General features: G+C 43.4%; 1 protein-coding gene across 11 annotated transcripts in view; it reads right to left on the bottom strand.

The window, feature by feature from the left end:
• STOX2 (storkhead box 2) overlaps nt 1,406-21,301 on the bottom strand; it is a 217,359-nt gene continuing 197,463 nt past the window's right edge. For 7 of the 11 annotated variants that reach the window (XM_021075612.1, XM_021075611.1, XM_021075615.1 and 4 more), the window contains 3 exons: nt 21,143-21,295; nt 13,669-15,934; nt 1,406-7,947 (listed from right to left, as the gene is read on the bottom strand). In XM_021075612.1, the coding sequence (XP_020931271.1) occupies nt 7,752-7,947; nt 13,669-15,934; nt 21,143-21,295 (2,615 nt within the window). In that variant the 3' untranslated portion in view covers nt 1,406-7,751. Of the gene's footprint in view, nt 7,948-13,460; nt 13,510-13,664; nt 15,935-21,142; nt 21,296-21,301 lie in introns of those variants that run through there. The other 4 variants (XM_021075613.1, XM_021075617.1, XM_021075618.1 and 1 more) reach the window with 3 other exon arrangements.

Below are 21,301 nucleotides of genomic sequence, written 5' to 3'. Positions count from 1 at the left end.
TTCACCCCAAACCCTACCCAGCCTATCTTGAGTGCAGGTGCCTTGATCTTCCTGGAAATTCCTGCATGGTGTATTGTGCCCTGGGAACATTCATCACACACAATTATTCCCTGTGTTAGATGACTAGTTATTTGCCGTACAGGAAAATTCTGGAGCCCCGGAGCCCAAAGAGGGGGAATAGCACTCATTCCCAGTATTCCCATAGTAGGGATAAGATTTCCCGGTTAAATAAAAATACTGAAGGTAGGTGAATAACTGCTTTTTATTATTCAGTGCCTCTCGATTTCACAGCTGTTAACAGCACAGACGGCAAATATCGAAGACTCTGCTTGAGTTTCTTTACGAGGAAAAAAAAAAAAAAAACCCACCACTCTAAACACTTGGAAATAAGTTAAACCCATACCATTTCCTCTGGAAAGAAAAGATTTGTATGAACTATGACCATTCTCTCAAAGGAGCCAGAACCCTGCCTCCCATCTTCTTAGCGAGTCACCACATTTTCTCCATGTGTCCAGTCACTGGATGGTTCTGAGGGTAACACACAGTTACCTTTCCTCCAGCCCAGCGGCTTTTGGTCTTAGTGTAAAACTCACAGTGTACTTCCAGTGTTGCTGTTCTTCCTTGCTCTGAGCTTGAGAAATGAAGGGTCTCTACTGAGACAATGAAAAAATACAAACTAAAATAAGACTTGTCCTCCAACGTAGTCACTTTGGGTTTCACACACTTACCCCTAAATGACGCTGTCATTGTTCAAAACGGTCTGGGGAAGCCTGCTTTGGGTCTTGCCTTTACAAGAAAACCAGGCTCAACTTTACAGCTCCGTATTGTTTTGGACTAAGTATGCGGTTTTCTTTACTCGTTTGCATGACAGCAGATCACTTTGGGTTGGGAAAAATAATGTCCATTCTCCCAGGACAAAGATTTGCCACCACTGAGGAGAGTCAAAGAATGTATAATAGATTCCGAGGGCAATTAACACGGAGGTGATCCAAAGTTGGATCCAAAGTTGGGCAGGAGCCTCACTGGAATATGTGAATAGCCTCCGAGCATGCGCTAGAGAGGGGAATCCTGTTTGTTTGGGCGTGGAAATTGTGATATGAGTGATAACAAAACAACACAAAAAACCTGATGACAAGACTTTATGATTTCATTTAGAAAACAATTATGTGCCTCTACAAGCCTCCCTTTGTGTTAAAGTTGAACAGCTAGCTAAAGATGAGATTTTTTTCAACATTCCTAGAAAAAGATTTTGATTAGAAATTTCCATTTTCAGCTGTTTTAATTCAAAAGCTCTAACAACCAAGATTGTGCAATAAAAATGTATGACATCATATTAATTGAGGAGAGAAAGAAACTGGCCTCATGGAAGGTATTTTCTCTCAAGTGCCAAAAAAAAAAAATCCACTTAGACATATAACCAAATGTTATTTAATATCTTAAAAAGTAACACAATCCAAAATGGATAGTTCACACAACACTACATAAACAACATGAACACAATATTACCATATGGAGGGACTTTCAAATATAGACTTACAAAAATCCCTGTGCTTTTTTTTTCTTTTAAGTTATTATACTAAGCATGACAAGTAATCATCATTTACAATATGGTACACTGACACGATAAAAACCATGTTACAAATGTGCTGTTATAAATCAGTAACGTTAGGGAAGACATTTCATGAACTGTAATTATTTCATATGAAATACTATACAATATAAACAGAACATCCATCGTGGATGACCTTTACAGCAACCAGAGACCAAGTAATTTAAAATTTTTTTTTCAGTGCAAACACATTTTATTCAAGGCAGTCTTGGCTGCAAAACTCCTTTCTAACATACAGTAAATCCCACTTGCACTTCTTAATTCATTTACCCTAATGTAATAGTCACATTCAGTCACTCAGAGAAAGATACCTGCAGAATTATGATCCCTTTAAACTTAATGTTGAAATTTAATTCTCTTCTAGAAAGTTGTACTGATGTCAACTACTCTAAGGACCTTAATCTGTAGCCGTCAATACTGACATCAAGGTCACCCTAGGGCAGCTCTAGCCTTAACCCACCCTTGTGTGCACTGTATCACACACTGCTTTGCCCTTCCAATGTGGAAACCATGGCGGTGTATTGGTATCTAAGTTGGGGGGAGGATAGGAAGTAAGCAGGGAAGGGGGACCTCCTTGAGGAAAGGAAGGCGAGGAGCCGTGTGTACTTTGAGATGAATTTGCTGTCATTGCAGGGGATTCATGTTGGAGGAGACATTGGATCTCAGATTGGTACCACTTTTTGATGGGCTCCAGGGAATGCGCATGCCCAAACCAGCCTTTGGACAGGGAGGGAGGCAGCTGTTCATGGACCAACCAAACTTTTAGCCTTGCATCGGCTTCCAGAGTCACTGCTGCCTCACCTGGGAAACACCCCCTTTCCTCATTGGCAGCGTGTGTGTGTATTCACACTTGAAGCCAGCAAGGAGCAAAGCCCCGTCACTGATCAGGTACAATCATCAGAAGAATATTTGGTCCCCCTTGAGCCTTGAAGAATTCTGAACCTTGCAAATCAGCACCTGCAAGTCCTAGAATGACTCTGAAAACACAGGGCTCTGTGTTAGAGGAACCACAGCTGGGGACTCCCTCTCTGGGATGTTGCTGCAAAAGACGCAGAGATTAACTCCACCAGGGAGACGCCAGTGTCTACTGCCTAGACCGGGAAATTTAATAACGATTCTTCTCATAGATGTAATTTACAAAATGTCTCCTCAATAAAAATCTGTGGGAAAATATTGGATGCATCCTTAATACTGTAAAACTTTGGGGCCTGCTGACGGAGTGACAGCTGATGCTTTTATCTTACTTGGCAAAGATCAGATTGATAGTCATCTCTTTCCTGCTCGTATTTTACTAACCTAGAGCAAAGCAATGTCTTCCATGGCTTTGGCATTCGATTTTCCTGTGTTCTAGCTTCCTCGAGCCCTACATGTGAGCAGAAATTCGCTCACGAACAGAAGAGTATGGGAGGGGGGCGGTGTCTGGGGGGTCTGGTGAGGAGGGGAAAGGAAGGGATCACTTCCACTGGGGTCCACTGTCACCTGACAGTGTGCTGCTAGCTGGTTCTCTGACTGGCTTGTGGTCACGGGGAAGGTCCCCGACCGGGATCTTTTATCTCCTAATTTGAGAAGAAAGACACCCATTTAAAACTAGATCAGCTTCCCTGGGAAATCCAGATTCTTCAAAGTAGGGCTCAATGTATTGTACTGAATTTCCGTCGTGCTAAGAAGCACTTTGAAGAGGACTTGATCAAGTTTTTAATGAAAATTGCTGTTTCAGCACCTTCCTCTGCCAGGAGCAGTCATGTTCCTGAAAGACAGTATTTGAGCACAGGATTTAGAGAAGCTCAATATGAAAGTGTAAACAAGGGTGTATGTCCAGACCTAACATTGGATTGCAATGGCATTTGGGTGCATTTTGTAAAATTCCCAACACCCTGAACTTTTTTTTTTTTTTTTTGGAATGAAAATGGACGAAGGTGTCAAGTTGTATTTGTTAACTCTGACTTTATTAGCACACATCAGAAAAATAGCATTGTATTTCGTCATGTCTCGTGATGGTCTATCAAATGGATAGAAAATAGATCATTGGTAGCTGCCACTGTGTTTCTGGGTAATCGTATGTCATTCCTCCTGTTTATTTGTTTCAAGTTCAGGTATTACAAATGTGACCTGCTTTGTTAGTTGTGAATCCAAATGCTCTGGAAGCGCTTTGAGAGCCTAAAATAAATTTGCAAAGTCATCATAGGTTGTTGTTGGTTTTTAATTAAGCTCCAATACAGCCCGTGTTATAAAGGGTGAGATTGTTCAAAATATGGTCGCTATTGTATCATGAGCAATATGCCTATAATTTAAGTTAAAAACTTTATTTTCAAGTACACTTTGTGGCGATAAGTGGTTTATCCTGGGTAGAATTTTACAAAGCTGTGCCAACCTAAAAAATACAAACAAGGCTTTCATTATCACTGAACAGGTTTTTGTTTTTTTCTCCCCATGGTGACCGCAATATAATTTAAATGCACACTTTAGAAATGCTGGTTGGGTTATGACAAAGGGAGATCTGGGAACAGCTGGTGTTCAGATCGTTGTGACTCCAGATTAACTTTCAATGGAAGCTTCCTGAACCTGAACTTCAACGGCATCAGAGAAGCAGTAATTTGCTATTTTGTCCTTCGAGGCCTCTTTCAGCTCTTATATGTGTTTCCTCTATTTGATGGCACCCCCCCTTTTCATATGCGCATGAAGGTCCCCTGAGATGTGCAAAATATATAAAACGAAATACAAATTATCGAACAGAAGCGGTGGATATACAGCACAGCTCTTTTAATTCAAATGAAGTCTGGGCTCAATATGGTAGCATGCAAGTGAAGGCGGAGAAGCCCAGAGTGCTTCAGAGGTGGCAGTCCAAATTTCTTGTGTGTCTTGCGACCGAGAACCTAGAATTCAGATCAGATTCGTATAGGAGTAAACAGCTCGCTAGATCATGTTTACCAACTGGCTCTTGGCCAGAGAGAACTCTTAGCAGGAATGGGTCGGGGGCGGGGGCGGAGGAGACAAGAAATTTAAACTTCCTCTCGTTCAGAACAAAATCAAGTGCGCTTTCGTGGGGAAGAAGAGGAGAGACAGGTTTACAGCTGAGAGTGAAATAATGCTGGAAAAGAAAACCATGGCAATGAAACAGCCACGAGTCCACATAGGTCATCACTCACTCACACACACACACACAAACACACACACACACACACACACAACGCCATGGCCTAATGGTCAAGAAAATTTTCAACTTTTCGGAACAACACACGTGAACGCACTGCTGCCGCTTCATCAAATTTATGGAGGTAGTTATATGTAAAAATAAAAATTACCATAAAGTAATATGCTGCATCATAATAATACATAAGTGTGCAAAATGCTGACAGATGAGTTGACCCTTTAAAGTTGAACGCTACACAGAGATTCAACCAGATTCAGTTCTGTAAACCTTTTCCGTTGATAAACTCTACGTGAAGTCTAGATAAGCAGCCGTGAGACACAGAGCTGTCTTTTCCCTGGAGGAAAGGATGCTGGGCAAAGCTTGGAGCGGGCCACTGAGGAGGTCCCCGCAGACCATCTTGGGTCATATTTGTAATGTGCTTCCCGCCAACCACTTCTCCCTGTTCAAGAAAACTGATTCCATTCAGTGAGAATATTTCTGCAGGGAATGTCTGCTGACACCACACCCTCACTGAAGTCCATTGCTGCTATGCGAATGGCTGCTGCTCTAAGGGAGTTTTTTTGCTTTTTGCTTTTTTTTAAAATCATGTACCCCATAGCATCAGGCAAAGAGTGTACACATTTTATTTGAACAATGTCTTCTGTAAACCTATTTCTCATGAAATCTTGATAAGTTCCTATTTTAAAGCTTCTCTTAAAGGTAATGCTTTCCCTTCCTGTTCACACAGTATCTGATGATTATAATGGCTACTTTAGGAGGATCAACTAGAGGCTGACGTATTGTTTCAATGGTTCTATTATTTATGAACTGATAGTATGATACACAGTTGAGGGCAGGTTTTTTGGGGCGGAAAAAAGAATTTAGAATAATTTAGTAATAACTCTATGGTATACAACTCCCCAAGGAAACAGACTCTGCGTACAGTCTATTGGATCTGTTATTGTTCCTTCCGGACAAATTTAAGCAACGAGACAGAGTGCATTTCTGAGCAATCAAGGCATGCCTTGGAGGAAGTAAGGCATGGGACTGAAAGCCAATTGACTTCAGCATTTTAGGGGTGTGGGAGTTTAACCAAGAAACATGCTTATGTGTAAGCACAAAAAAGGAATAAGGAATCCACATAAACTTGACCAGTCCAGTTTGACCCAATGCAACTTCCAGATATCTGAAAAAGCATGAGGGGGTACACAAATGTTTCAAGAAATAGTCCAACTGCGTATAGGACTCCACTCTTTAGACAGATGGCTGCTGATTCAACCTAACACTGAAGCAGAAGTGTTTCACAAATTTGGTGCCAATTCCTGAAATCTGGGGTGAAGCTGTTTCAGATTTATTTTTTAGATATTTATTGTATGGCATGAGGCTCCAAATATCACCTGCCACTCAACTAAATAAAACTCTCTGTTAGACCGTTTACTGGTGTCACAGATCACCTTTTGCGAATACTTTTCCATTATGGGCAGATTTATTGCGTCATTCTGATAAAATGAGGCGTGGGAACTTTGGAATGCCCCTTTCCTAGAAGGCTGAATCTTGATTATTTGGAATCCCTTTGAGGACCTTCTTTGTGCTCAACATGACATGGTAAACCAAGAAAAAGGTTAACAAACCATTCCGAAATCAGCCGGGCTAAAAACTATACATCCGCCTAAAACTGCCTCCTGAAATTGGTTACGAAGTTGTCTGTAAACATTCCTGTGGCATAGTTCATGTATATGCATAATGGTTATTCCGATAAATTTTCAGGGGCGTACAAGTCAGGATTACACCACACTTGCAGAATGATCACATTCTGTTGTTAATTACATGGGCACATGGATATTTCTAATCAAAAATTATTTTTAAAGTTTTCTCTCTAGATATCTTCCCAGGAATAAAAGGCCTGAAGTTCAACTCTCCCTAAATTTGCTCTTTCCTACAACCACTAAAAATGATCTCCCACAGCCTAATTTAGGCATTCTATTTAAAACTACATAAAATAGATTTATGTCCTTCCATTAGAAAGAATAACGCCCAGGCCATAGTCTTCATGTGTATCACAAAGAACATTTTGCTTTTTAAACAAACTAATTACCATATCTATTACAGTTAGATAGCATTAGCCTAAATTTTGCAAGGAGGAAATGATCTTCCTTCAATGTTTGATTAACACCTTTTAAAGTCCACATCACCTCTCCCATCACTCAGTGCTCCGTCCCAGCCAGGCTGGGGAACTCTTCCTTTGTCCATTTCAGATTCAAAGGCCTATATTCCTGTTTGTGATTATGGAAGGTTGTAAAACAAACAAACAAAAAATCAGACAAGCATCTTGACACTTAAAAGCAAAATCCTGAAAACAGAACACTCCCAGTTACTTGGATCTCAGACCCCTTCCGACACACGTCCACCAGCTCCTGCAAAAACTCACGAAAACGCACAGTGCAAAATGATTGGTGCCTAAAAGATTCCCACGCAAAGGGCTGGCTGCCCTCCTGGTCAGTTTGGCATCGATTTCCCTCAAGGTGGACCCTGGCCTTCGACCTTTTTGTGGTGGCTTTGTTTGTTTGTGTTTTTGGAAGTGTCAAGGATCAGTTCTGCGGTACAGGGTGGCCGCAGACTGGGGGGCAACACGCACCTGTGGCATTTTAAAATGGACTTGGCAACGGCATGACATCGAAAATGCATATAACACTTACAGTGTCTAGACTTCCCTATGTGTGCTCAGTTACAATTAGTGAAGCAAAAGTAGACATATCACCCCTACTGCTATTCTTGTTGCTACAGAGCCATACATGTGAAAAGCAATACTCTGAAATAAAGACTGTGTTGTTGTTGTTGTTGTGTTGCCCTAGCCTACTTATTAGCAGCACAGTTTCCATCAACACAAAAACTGTGGCTGAGATGCTTGTCTTCCCAACGATGTCACATCAGTCCCAGTGTCGTAAACATCAGTCCCAGTGTCGTAAACTTGGTCGTATCAAATGAGACAGGAGATCTGAGGCAGGATGACTATCACACACTAGTAACAGAAGCTTGCAAGCAGTTGGAAGGTTTCTGTAATTTCTCGGCTTCGTTGGTGGGGGGGTCCGTACTTGCTCGGAAACTGAAGGCTGGGCCAGCTCCACCGTGGGCCGGGCTCCAGGTAGGGTTCTGACGACGGTTACTTTCAACAATGCTCGACGTGTTGGAAGCCAGGCTCTCCCGAGTGCTAAAAGAGTAAAAAGGTTTTGTTTTGTTTGGTTTGGAACATAAATAATTATACGTTGAGCCCCAGAGGAAGAGCTAATGATGGAGTTAATGGATTTCCTCTGTTGGTTCAAGATGTCATGTCCATAGCATCTCATACTGATCACTCACATATGCTTCTCCAACCTGGACTCCAAAAGCTTTCACAGGACAAGTTCTAAGCAGCGGTGTACTGAATTGAGGGTTTTTATACAGCTAAAGGCACTTGAAATGCCTTCCCTTTCCTTTCACAGTCAGGGCAACACCTTCAAAATTTGATGTGCTAGGTGGCTAGCACATCTGTGTTTAAAAAAGAATAGCTGTCGTATATATACATAGGTAATGATTTCATTTCAGGCTCGAAACTCATTGATAGAATGGTTCCTGAATACACTCAATGATTTTACCCTACTGGTTCTATTTTCAGTCTTGGTTAGCAGATTCTGGACTTTGATGGTGGGCTGCAAGCATGCCGCTAGCCAAATGGCCACAGTGATGGAAATACAATTATTTTTTTAAATGTTCATACCTCTGTTTCAAATGTATAACACTTTGGTTAAAATACATTCTATTTTCAGATAAGGAATCTTAATTTTTTCCCCATTTACATTTATTCCTCCTTTTCCCCCGCTTTGGCAGAAATATTTTATTTTCTAAAAGACTCTTATAGAATAGAGGTGGTTTAAAGGAGTGAGTATTTTGACTTCTCTTTTAATTTTTTAATTTAGACATACTTGAGTCTATTTAATAAGATTACTTGGCCTAAGTGACGGGAACTCTATGGGTTTCACGTTCAAGGTCCTCAAAATGGTAACAAGAAATTTGTCAGCTTACAAATAGGTTGAAGAAGCCTGCTCAAAACATGGGTTGATTCCATAACTGATTTAAGGTCACAATACAAAGCAAACCTTCTCACCACCTCTTTTCATTCCCATCCTAAACGGACAGCGATTTTGTCTGAAAATTACAGCTTGGCTGCCATTCCAACAGGTTCTTTCATCCTGACCCCTTGTGGCCTTAAGTTTGCTCTTCTTCAAGAAGCTAAGAGATAACTGTTTAACAGGAAGTTTGTTCACTGACAGAAAGAAAACCGGACCTTTCCAGACTGCAGAGTGTACTCCAGAAGGTTAATACATTTGTAGAAATCACGTTTTTTTCATGATGCTTCTGGTAAATCTGGGCATATTGAAAGAATACTCCAAAGCGTCATCACTGAAAGGATAGAAAGTGCTAGACTTACCTCCTTACCTGCCTTACACCCCATTCTAAGGAAATTCATCAGTGGTTTTCCAGGATTACAACTGAGGGTCAGGCGGAGAAAGGAAAAAGGGCAATAAACATGTAGAAACCCAAAGATGTCATGACACATTCCTTCAGCTTCATTCTTAATTACAAGAGAAACTGTTCATGGCATCTGACTTCCTCATCTCTCACACAGGGAGAGTGATGGGAGATACTACTCACTGAGTGACTCTGAGGAAAAAACAAGCAATGGTGAAGAATTTGTACCCCAAAGAGCTAGACACACCTTAGTGACCTCTGTTGTACATCTGGCATCTAATGAATTAAACAGCCACTGTGGGGGGGCTGGGGAACCTATATATTACCAATGACATCTTTTCTACAGGAAAATGAGGTCCGAGGGGTCCCCTTTCAAACCAGCTTTCGTGGCACGAGTTTAACATGTATCGAGTCCCTACTGTATGCCAGGCACCGTGCCAGGCACTGTCAACACACGTCACTGCAACAGATCATCTAAGGGGGGAGCTATCTGTGCTCTGAGAGCCTGAGACCGCCTCTCACCACCACCAATGTGTTAACAGTGATCAATATACACAGCCTTCCAGTGTTTCCAAAGGATATATCTCATTATTGCTGTAATACTGAGTACAGCGTGTGACAGTCCCAGGGAAGCTCTGGATAAGACGATGAAACAGTTCATGGGGATGGAGGGTTAGCAGTAACAAGATTCTCAAATTTAAAATTTCTTCTTTTTTAAAAAGAGAGCTAATGGGGGAGTTCCTATTGTGGTTCAGCAGTAAAGAACCTGCCCCCTTTCCATGAGGATGAGGGTTTGATCCCTGGCCTCACTCAGTGGGTTAAGGATTGAGCTTGGCTGTGAGCTATGGTGTAGGTCACAGATGCAGTTCGGTTTGACCCCTAGCCTTGGAACTTCCATATGTCATGGGTGTGATCCTAAAAAGAAAAAAAAAAAAAAAAAAAAAAAAAAAAAAGGAGAGAGACAGAGAGAGAGTTAACAGAGCACAACCTTAAAAAGAAGATGGCATGGGAAACAAATCTGACTAGGAACCATGAGGTTTGGGGTTTGATCACTGGCCTCGGTCAGTGGGTTAAGGATCTGGTGTTGCCCTGAGCTGTGGTGTAGGTCATAGACGTGACTCAGATTTGGCATTGCTGTGGCTGTGGCATAGGCTGGAGGCTGCAGCTCTGATTCAACCCCTAGCCTGGGACCCTCCATATGCTGAGGGTGTGGCCCTAAAAAGACAAAAGACAAAAGACAAAAAAAAAAAAAAAAAAAAAAGAAGAAGATGCAGGATTTTATAGGCAGAAGAAGCGAACCAAGAGGCCCTGCAGGTCTTCCTCCAAGGTCCCCCTGGTTTTCATACTGTGTTTTTAGCGACTGGTTTTCAGCCTCCGATGTGGAACAGCAGGCTTTGCCTGTCAGGACTTTTCAACATTAGATCTCATGGCACAGTTTAAGTCTCTACCTGGTTGTCTTCTCAGTGCACTTGGTTCCCAGCAAAAGGGAATTGAAGAATTTTGGACATACGGCCAAACAGGACCCCTGGGCCAGCATTGAAAGCTGAGAATATAGAGACTACCTTTTTTTGGTCTTTTTTTATTTTGGGGGGGTTTGTTTTGGAGGTGGGGTGGGGAGCAGGTTGGATTTTCACTGTTCAGTGAATTACTGATTGCAAGACCTGAGAAAATGGCCCACTTAAGATTCCTGTATCTCTCAGTGGTGGAGGGGTATCAGCATGATAATATTATCTAGTGGAATCATTCCTCAAGCTAGAGAGTGAAACTCGCTCTAATACAAAAATGCACCTTCACAGACCATCCCCACACATCAGAAAGGCAACTGAGTGAATTCATGGAGCTGTGGAGAAAACAAAGTTTAAAAGTAGATATAGAGGAGTTCCCGTCATGGTGCAGTGGAAACAAATCCGCCTAGGAATCATGAGGTCTTGGGTTCAATCTCTGGGCCCTCTCAGTGGGTTAAGGATCCAGCATTGCCGTGAGCTGTGGTGTAGGTCACAGATGCGGCTCCAATCTGATGTTGCTGTGGCTATGGTGGTAGGCTGGAAGCTATAGCTCTGATTGAACCCCTAGCCTGGGAATCTCCATATGCTGCAGGTGCAGCCCTAAAAGTCCAAAAAAAAAAAAAGGAGAGCTACATAGAGAAGAACTTTGTCACCCAGCTACTAACCAAAGGACATTACATATGAAAGGCATAAAAATAAGGAATTGTTCTGAGGATTCTCTAACTGCGTGAAATTTCTGGGTGACCTACGTATTCCTGTAGAGAAAAGTCTGCCTAATAATAGTAACAGACAGGTAGCTCCTGCGTGAAGATTGTCTCCTCAAGAGGACCTTTATCTTCTACTATGACAAAGCATTTGACCTTGAGTGTATTATTAAAGATATGCAAGTCAGCTTACTTCAAGAAATAATCCCATCTGTAAAGTCCATTGATCTGTACTCCAAATTTAGAGATACTAAGATATATTCTGCGGAGAGACAGGTTCAACTATTACATGATCATTTCTGGTTATCTGCCCCCAGACAAACAAAGACCTCTCAATATTAGGCAGTGGTAGGGTTTTGAGTTAGACCCCACTAAACTACTCTCAATGTCTCCTTAGTAGCTATTTCTGGGGTATTGCGGTTTTCCCTCCACGGAGATCCAGCAGCCAAGAGGCCATGTGAAGAGCTGAAAAGCGCTGTAGGAGAAGCACTGGGTAAGGAGAGGCTGTATAATAAGAAACAGTAGAGCAGAAGCTACAGCAAATGAATGACGCCTTCCACCAGCGATGGTAGTGAACTTCGACCATCAGTGACAGACTTTCAGTTAGGCTTACCCGGTATTCCCCACTAGGAAATCAAGAGGAAAAACAAGAACAGAAGAGGAAAGGAGAAAGAAAAGAGTATATAAAATAATTGGTATATAAATTAAGATTAGATTTGGGATTAAAATGTATTTAGCAAAAATTATTTCTTAGAACAGTCATTTAATAGGCTGGTAGTTTTCAGACTGAGTGTCAGGACTCCCTGAGGTCTCTTAGGGTCCTTGAGGGATGGGCAGAGCTGGGAGGCTCCTGGTCTCCCACCCACTGGAACCAGAGTGAAACAAACCTCAGAGAGGTTTGTTAAAGATATGCAAATCAGCTTACTTCAAGAAATACTCCCATTCATAAAGTCCACAGTCTGTACTTCAGACATAAATTTCCACACGTGTGTTAACTTGGAAAAGAAAGTTACATGACAATAATAATAATAATAGTAATAATAAAGAACTAGCCCTTTAAGAAATAACAAAGGCCTAATATGGGACAGATTCATGAATCCCAATTCTGATGTTGGGATGCTCTGTCCCCCGATTATCCAGAAATAGAGTGAAATGATTACAACATAACTAATTTTTAATTCTTAAGAATTAAAATAAGTAGATGAAGTACATAATCATCTCCCTTGTTAAAATGATAAATAACGTAAAAAGTTGGGAATCATGACTAATGGGAGATGTCAATCTCTCCCCAGTATTTCTGCATCTCAGAGTCACCAATCTGGAGTAGAATTTAGAAGAGGAATCAGGTCCCAAGGTGTTCTTGGAAGAGAAGGAAGAATTAAGGAGAAAAAAAGAAAGTTGCATAGGCGACCTTTTGCTTTCTAAACCCCTGAACTACTTCAGGGTGTTGGATGTGGCCACTGGGCATGTACACTCTCAGCTGTCAACCCTTTGCCGAACCCACTAAAAAGAAGGGACTGTGATCTGTGAGCCTAGACGGTGTCCATTCTGCAGGAAGAGAAAGAAAAGTGCTAGTATGTGCTTTGCTCTAGTGGAGCACAGGCCCTTCATCTTTCTGAGACAGGAACAGGTTCTAGGTGTCTGCAGAACTTGGGAGTGGTGAGAGAAAGGTGTATGAGAGTAAGGGGTGCAGGCTGACCTGAACTGGTAACAAGTTTCTAGATCCACTGGAAAGTTTCGATATGATAAACTATTACATTCACACTAGAGAGGCTTCTTATCCTTGACTCAATCAAGTTATTCCCAAGCCTCACCTCCCACCCTGACACTGACTACTCATTCTGCTTAAAAAAAAAGTTACTATTTCTGAAGACCTTAAAAAAACAAAACAAAACAAAACAAAAAACACCTCTTCCTTGATCAGCGTGGTGGTAATATAAACATTGAAGGAAAAATACTGGGAAATGTTGGTCTTAGTTAGATTGGACGGGAAGGGGCCAACCCACCAGTCCAGATTGGTGATCTCTACAGCTGCAGAAACCTTTGTTTCAATTCCTGAAAAAGAAGTCAGAAACAGGTTGTTAACAATACTGCTCACACCACTCGGAACCCTCACTCACAGCACTGAGACTGAAATCAGACACTGTCTGCATGAGCTGCATAAAGCCCCAGGCCCCAGTGGGTGTATGTGTGTGCAGAGACGCCTCTCCCTACCGTGGGGAGTTGAATCCACTGTCCACCGTGATGCTGCTGCTGTCCATGCTGTCCAGACGTGCCGAATGGGTGGCTCTCTGGTTGCTGCTGCTGTCAGTTTCCTTGGGGGCAAGGAGGGTGAGGTTCTTCTCAAATTTCCTCTGCAAGTCTCTTTCCTTCTCCCTCTCCAGGAGCCACTGCATGGTGCCCACATCATCTCTGTTTTTCTCCTCCTCTGTGTTTTTGTTTGCCCCTTCCTCAGACTCGTCATCATCAGAGACGTTGTAATAGTCGAAAGAGGCCTCCTGGTTCCCCCCAGACTCCTGCTGACGCTGGGAAGCCGGCATGGCTTGTGCGGCCGAGGTCCCCAGGGACGGCTCCAGTTTCTCGCATCGGCCTGGCAGTGTGTCCGCAGGTGTCTTCGGGTGAGATTTGAGGAGGGACAGGCTCGATTTGTGATAGCTGTTTACAGACAAGGTGCTGTGAAGAGGTTTGAACAGTGTGTCTTTGCTGAATAGCTCTTTCCTTTTGTCCAGGCTGCTGGGCTCGGTGCTGTGATGCTGGACGAGGCGTCCATTGGCGATCCCTTCAGCTCCGGTGCCCGATGTGGCTGGGCCTCCACCTGGCCCCTTTGGTGACTCCTCCTTGTGCCCCACAGGCTCCCTGGAAGAATGTGGGGCTTGCCTGTCTGACAGAGGCAGCTTTTTCACCCCTTCCGCCAGGGTCAGAGTGTCATGGTCCTCTTTATTCTTTCCCAGAGGTGATGGCGCCGTGAGCACCGTCTCACTGGAGGTGTTGCACTGGAAATAGTCATCAGCAGCCGTCTTTGCTGGACAGGAGTTGAGTTCCCCATAGGATGGCAAGGTCTCAGGTGGTTTGCCTGGCTCCAGGAGGCTACAAGCACTGGAAGGTTCCTTGCAGCCACTGACTATTTCTGGAATGCACACCTCTTTGTAGCTTGTGGACGAAATGTGAGCCCTTTGATGACTGACAGTCTGTGCAGGCCTTAAAGTACTGTCGTCAATGTAGGATTGGCTGGGGGTTTGGTCATCCTGGCTACAGCCTTCAGCCAGGTCCTCAGGTGTGCCCAGCGAGGAGGCCCCCAGGGGGCCTTTGGAGTTATCCATGGATCTGGACCTCTCCTTGGCCTTGTTGGATCTCTCGTTCCGGGACCTCCGATCCTGGGTATGGCTGTGGCTTCGGTGCACTTTTGAGTGGGAGCTTCCCCTGGAAGGCTCAGGAAAAGGCATCTCAGTTCTCCTTTTGGCCAGTTCCCCAGACACGTCCCATTCTGGGGTCATGGGGAAATGAGACTCGATCACGTTGGCACTGCTGTGCATGATGAAGTTGTCACCTTTGTGTTCGATGATGAAGCAGCCCTCCCGGGGGGCCCGGGTCAGAGGGTCGCAGAAGTCATACTCTCTCTCACCCGGGATGTCCAGATGGGAACCATCGGACGGGTCGCCCTTGGACACTCGTGTCTTGCTGTGCGACCGAGACTTTCCGTGGGACTTGCGATGCGTCCTACTCTTTTTACTTCTTCCGCTGTGGTGGGCGGAGGACCCAGCTTTACTCCTATGTGCTTTCTCTTCTTCAAGTTTCTTCATCAGGGCCGTGTGCCTCATGACGTTTTCCACAGTCAAGTCCGGGTTAATACGCCGAATGATCTCCATTTCCACTTCCCGAGGGATAGTGGTCGGCGTATCCTCATCGCGCAGGGGCCACTCTTCGGGAGGAAACTGGGCGGAAAAATTGGCGAGCTGTTTGGTCTTGTCTTTTTTAAAACTGAGCCGGAATAACTTGAGCCCGAATTTTTTGGACTGCTTTTCACTATCTTTAGGTTTGGAGAGAGTCTCCGTCTTATAGGAGAAGTTGACAGTACTTTTGCTCTTTTCAGTGGGTGGCACCTGGCAGAGGGAAGGGGGGCAATACGGGTCTTTGCAGTCCTTGGCGGGCTTCCTCTGCAGGGTGGCCGCGTGCCCGCCATGCACATCTTCCCTGCAGCAGTGGCAAGAGTCGCAGTGGTTCCTGGGCAACGTTCTTTCCCTGACGCAGCCTGAGGCAGAGGGCGTGATGGTTCCGGGCTGGGGGGAGGTACACTGAGACCTGTCAGGTATCCTCTCGTCCAAATGGTACCATTTACTGTTAGTTCTTATGAGGGACGGAGTTATGAAATAAGTCTGTGGGGTGACGATGAAGTAGCCATCTGGAGTCGGGTAGATCTTCCTCTCCCGGACCAGCGTGTTCAGGGTGTGCCGGAGAATTTCTTGGCTTGGGGTGGGAACACCTGAAACCACAGGACACACATGTGAGAATGAAGAGGGGAATGTGTTGATGATTCCTGAGTTTGTACAGTCTGCCACAGACAATGTTTGTGCTTTCTCCCCAAGATAACCATGTCCAAGCCCTAAGCTCCATGGGATGGTGAGGGGGGCGGAGCCAAATTCAAATTTTTTTTAGCACCGCATCCACAGCACATGGACATTCCCGAGTTATGGCTGAATCAGAGCCGCAGCTAAGGCCTACGACACAGTCACAGCAATGCCAGATCTGAGCCATGTCTGCAACCTCCAGTGCACCTTGTGACAATGCCTGATCCTTAACCCACTGAGCGAGGCCAGGGATTGAACCCGAATCCTCATGGATACTAGTTGGGTTCTTAACCCACTGAGCCATAACAGGAACTCCCAAAGGTGTTTATTAAGTGTAGCAGGAATCCTAATTTTCTCTGCTAACTCTTACGAATGTTACTACCTACAGAACAGGAAAATAGAGAAGCTGGGAAGAGAGAGAGATGGATGTTAGATGGAGTGAGAATGCTACTCTTGTGACAAAGCTTTATTGAACTGAATTGTTAAAGACAGAATATTTTTAAATGAAGGAGAAACATCTTACATGATATAAGTTTACAAGAAAAGACTTTTTCAATAAAAGCAATTACGGAAACAGAGTCGAAAGAGCCATGTTGGTATCAAAAAACAAATCTAAAATATAAAGAGGCTACAACCCATACTTGGAGTTCCTCCATCCATGCATTTATTTAAAGAGTAAGCAGACCTAATAAACCTCATTTTATAAATTACATAAAGGGCAACTAGACTTAACCATTGTTTAGGAAGTACTCTCCAACTGTGAAATCACCACCTTCAATTCTGAAAGTGACTATAGCACTGGTGAAATTCAGGTGAGAACTTCCTCTTCTTGGCATAAGCCAGCAGGATAGAGGTTTTGTTTTTGTTTTCTTTTCTCCCAAATTCGTAACCAGGGTGCTCTAACAAATAACTAGTGAAAGTTTACATGCTCTACGTCTATCTGGTCACTGAATCCCAAACTACTGTATTTGCTAAGATAGAAATTTCAGAAGAAAATCAGAGATACTCCTTATACAGTGACTGATACTGTTCTCAAAGAGTTTTTGTTAACATTTATGCACTGTCTACCTGAAGAGAGAGAATTAAGAATGTACACTCCGAGTTCCCATGGTGGTGCAGCAGAAACGAATCTGACTAGTATCCATGAGGAGGCTGGTTCAATCCCTGGTCTTGCTCAGTGGGTAGGGGATCGGCATTGCCGTGAGCTGTAGTGTAGGTCGCAGATGCAGCTCAGATCTGATGTTGCTGTGGCTGTGGTGTAGGCTGACACCTGTAGCTCTGATTTCACCCCTAGCCTGGGAACCTCCATATGCTGCAGGTGTGGCCCTAAAAAGGAAAAAAAGAAAAAGAAAGTACACTCTTAGGAGAGTTACATTTTCTGGGCTGCAGTGCATTCGCTTTTTTAGTGTTCTCCATTCTTCAGTGCCTGCAAATTGAGGGTGATAATACTTCTAAAATTGACCCAAATGACATCATTTGGAAATAGGTCAGGCTGAGTTATACTGGCAATACTCAACTGTGTCTGACCCACAAAAATGGCAATTTCAGTGGAGACTGAGAGCTTGGGCTTCAGGGCCAGACTGCAGGATTCTGCTTGGTCCATCTGAATGCAAGGCCTTGGGGATTTAAGGCCACTTACCATATAAGCTAGCAAAGCAGTTCTTCTTTTAAGTACAAGTGACCCACAGATTTCTCTACAAAACATTCCAACTTGGTGATATTGTTATCAGCTGTTTGGCTGTGACCCACAACTTACTATTATGTATTTGTTATCTTCTTTTCGTTTTCTGTTTTACAGCCCAGTAATGGGAGATGGGTAACTATGTTTGGAAAAGCTGGGGGAATATCTCATGAAGCTACATAAAAATAGAGGGATTTTAAAAGCTGCTGGGTTTTAAGAAGAGGCTACCCAGGTGAAAGGCTAAAAAGGGACAGCCTTCCTTCACAAGAGCATTACACTGGGGTGGCCTCTGTCGCCTAAGGTGACTCTCACCTGGGATTATCTTACTACTGAAAGGAAAAGGAGTTGCCTGGAAGTTAACAAAGAAAGACACACAATCAGTCGGTGAAGAATATTCAGAGATAATAAAATGTTAGAAAATTTAAGATCATCTGTAGGTTGCAGAGGAGGGTTCATGTTAGAGATTTTAAACAGTACATGGAATTTCAAAACATGGTACAGCTGACCCTTGAACAAGGCTGGGATTAGGGACACGGAACCCCTTGCAGTCAAAAACCTGGGTACTGCTATCTCTTCCTCAAAAACAAAGGAATTGATCAGTGACTCATCCAAGGGCAAGAAGCTGAAATAATGTGGATAGAATCAGGACTCAAACTTGGTTCTTCTGATTCCACATATTATGGAATCTAACTGAACTGATCACGAACACTTTCCCACACTTACTTAGTGATTTATAAAAGGAAATACAGGTACTATGTTTATTGAAAAAAATTCACATGCACAATTCATTGCTGTGCTATTTGAAGGTCAACTATAATTAGAAAGCACTAAAAAGTGTGAAAAAAAATCACTGGAAGAGAAATATAAAGTCGCTTTGGGGCAATAGGAAAAGTGGGGAGACTCAATATGGTGGGTGACTAGTTTAGAAGTGGTCCTTCCACCTTCTCCCCATGGGTGGGCTGCATGTCCCTACGCCTTGATTTTGAGTTTTGCCAGGCTGATTCTGGCCAATGAAATGTTAGTGGGTATGGCAGGACCAGAGGGCCGCAGAGCCCCAGGGCACCTGGGCTTGCTCTCTGGTGCCTCTGTCACCCTGATGAGCAGAATGGGTCCCCTTTTCCAAAGGGGATGGAGTACAGGTGGAGCAGAGCCACCTGGCAAGGTCCAGCCTGGATCAGCTGACTCACAGAGAACCCAGTCTCACGAGCGGCGTAAATGTTCATTGTCATAGTTACTGATGTTCTGTAACTGCTACCCAGCACTTGTGTCAAAAGCTAATGAAGGCAGCCAGCAGCTCATAGACACTGATGTCTAAAGTCTCTTCAGGTCGAATGAAAAATGTGTCAAGTGTTTTTCACTCATTTTTAATTTTTTTCTGTTTAGGGCCATACCTGCGGCATATGGAGGTTCCCAGGCTAGGGGCTGAACTGGAGATGCAGCTGCCGGTCTACACCACAGCCACAGCAACATGGGATCCAAGCGTGTCTGCAACCTACTCCACGCTCATGGCAACGCCGGAAACTTAAACCACTCAGTGAGGCGGGGGCTGAACCCGAGTCCTCATGGATACTAGTTGGGTTCATTACTGGCTGAGCCACAATGAGAACTCGGTTTGTCACTCATTTTTAGTGTAAGCTGTTTTAATCTAGGGACGGTTGAGTTCAATCCAAGTTGGCAAAACGATGGCCCAATAATGTGTTATATTTGACCTGCATGTCATTAGCATACACATGTTAAAATATACACACACAGACACCACACACACACACACACACACACACACCATTGTTACTATGTAAGGGAAGTCTAGAGACTGCAAAGTGAATTTCCAGACAGTCGTAAAAAGTTAGGAGGAGTTCCTATCGTGGCGCAGCAGAAACGAATCTGACTAGGAACCATGAGGTTTTGGGTTCTATCTCTGGCCTCGCTCAGTGGGTAAGGATCTGGCGTTGCCTTGAGCTGTGGTATAGGTCGCATAAGCAGCTCGGATCCTGTGTTGCTGTCACATAGGCTGGCAGCTGTAGTTCCAATTCGACCCCTAGCCTGGGAACCTCTGTATAAGCCTCGGGTGCGGCCCTAAAAAGCAAAGTAAATAAATAAATAATAAAAAAAGTTGCACTTCTTATTTGAAAAAAAAAAGTTAGAAGATTTGGCTGCCCTGGCAGGGTTCTACATTTGGGGCGGAGGAGGGGATACCATACACTGAGCTGAGTGTGAGCTGCCTCTCTTGAGACAGGACACAGAATTCCCTACCGTTCCTAACATCTCCTAGCACTGGAGGCATCAAATGCCATTCATACAGCATGTGGACTATTATCTTCTTTTAAAAATATTTAAGAAAAAAAGAATTATTTTGTTTCATTTTTTCTTTTACAATAAAGTCATGAAAAAAACCATCATTTGAAAAGGCAGATGTACCCCAATGTTCACAGAAGCACTATTCATAATAGCCAGGAAGCAAGCAGAAGTCCACTGACAGAAGAATGGATAAAGAAGATGTGGTACATTTATACAATGGAATATGAGCCATAAAAAAAAAATGAAATAAGGCCATTTGCAGCAACATGAATGGACCCAGAAATTCTCATACTAAGCAAAGTTAGATGGTGAAAGACAAACATCATATGATATCCCCTACATGTGGAATCTAAAAAAAGGATACAAATGAACTTGCTTGCAGAACAGACACAACTCCTGAGACTTTGAAAAATTATGGTTACCAGAGGGGACAGGTTGGGGGAGGGCGGAATGCACTAGGACTTTGGGACTGGCATATGCACACTGAGGGATATGGCACAATTTGCCAACAGGGACCTGCTGTATGGCACAGAGAACTTTACCCAATATTCTGTGATAACCTATGTGGGGAAATAATCTGAAAGAGAATGGATGTGCGTACATGTACAACTGAATCACTTTGCTGGACAGTGGAAATGATCAACCCTCCTTCAACAAAGCTTTAAAAAGAAAAAAGGTCAGACGAATACTTTATCAAATAGCATATTCTTACAACTCAGCAGGCCATGACACAAGCATTCGAGATATGTTTATTTTGGACATTACTCTCTGTGTAGCTGAATCCCTTAGGACTCAAATTTTCAGTTGTTTCTGACTCAGTTCCATCAATCAAGATGTTCATGTACTTTAAGAAGGTTGTGTTGCAAAGGTTAAAAGGAATTGTGGTCGTTTTCCACAGAATTCTTCCTGGATTCTGATTTAATCTCCTTTCTCAGTGCAAATTAAAAAATACTACAGCTGAAGAAGGCAAATTATTTTTGTAGTTAACACTGGTGCCTTGACTTGTAATTACAGAACTGAGAAAAGTTGCTGGTCAGTTTTGGCCAAGAGTGTTTTCCGGTTATATTATAACTGTCCATGTGAAGTCCCAGAACCACCAGAACACATGTCCTTTTGGAAAGCGCCTTGTTCTTTCCGCGTTTACCTGGGAAACAGGTGGTCAGGTGCTCCATCAGTGCTTCTTGGGTGACAGGTTTTCTTGCAGAGTTCATCGCGGAGATGGCCAAGCATAAGATTTCCCCGAGTGGGATAAACTGAGATTGACTGATGGGAGACATACTGATGGGCGATACATCACCTGCGG

The sequence above is a fragment of the Sus scrofa genome, chromosome 15, assembly GCF_000003025.6.
Source record: "Sus scrofa isolate TJ Tabasco breed Duroc chromosome 15, Sscrofa11.1, whole genome shotgun sequence".
Classification (NCBI taxonomy): domain Eukaryota; kingdom Metazoa; phylum Chordata; class Mammalia; order Artiodactyla; family Suidae; genus Sus; species Sus scrofa.
Note: the sequence above shows the minus strand (reverse complement) of the source record. Positions and strands in the feature narration are given on the sequence as shown.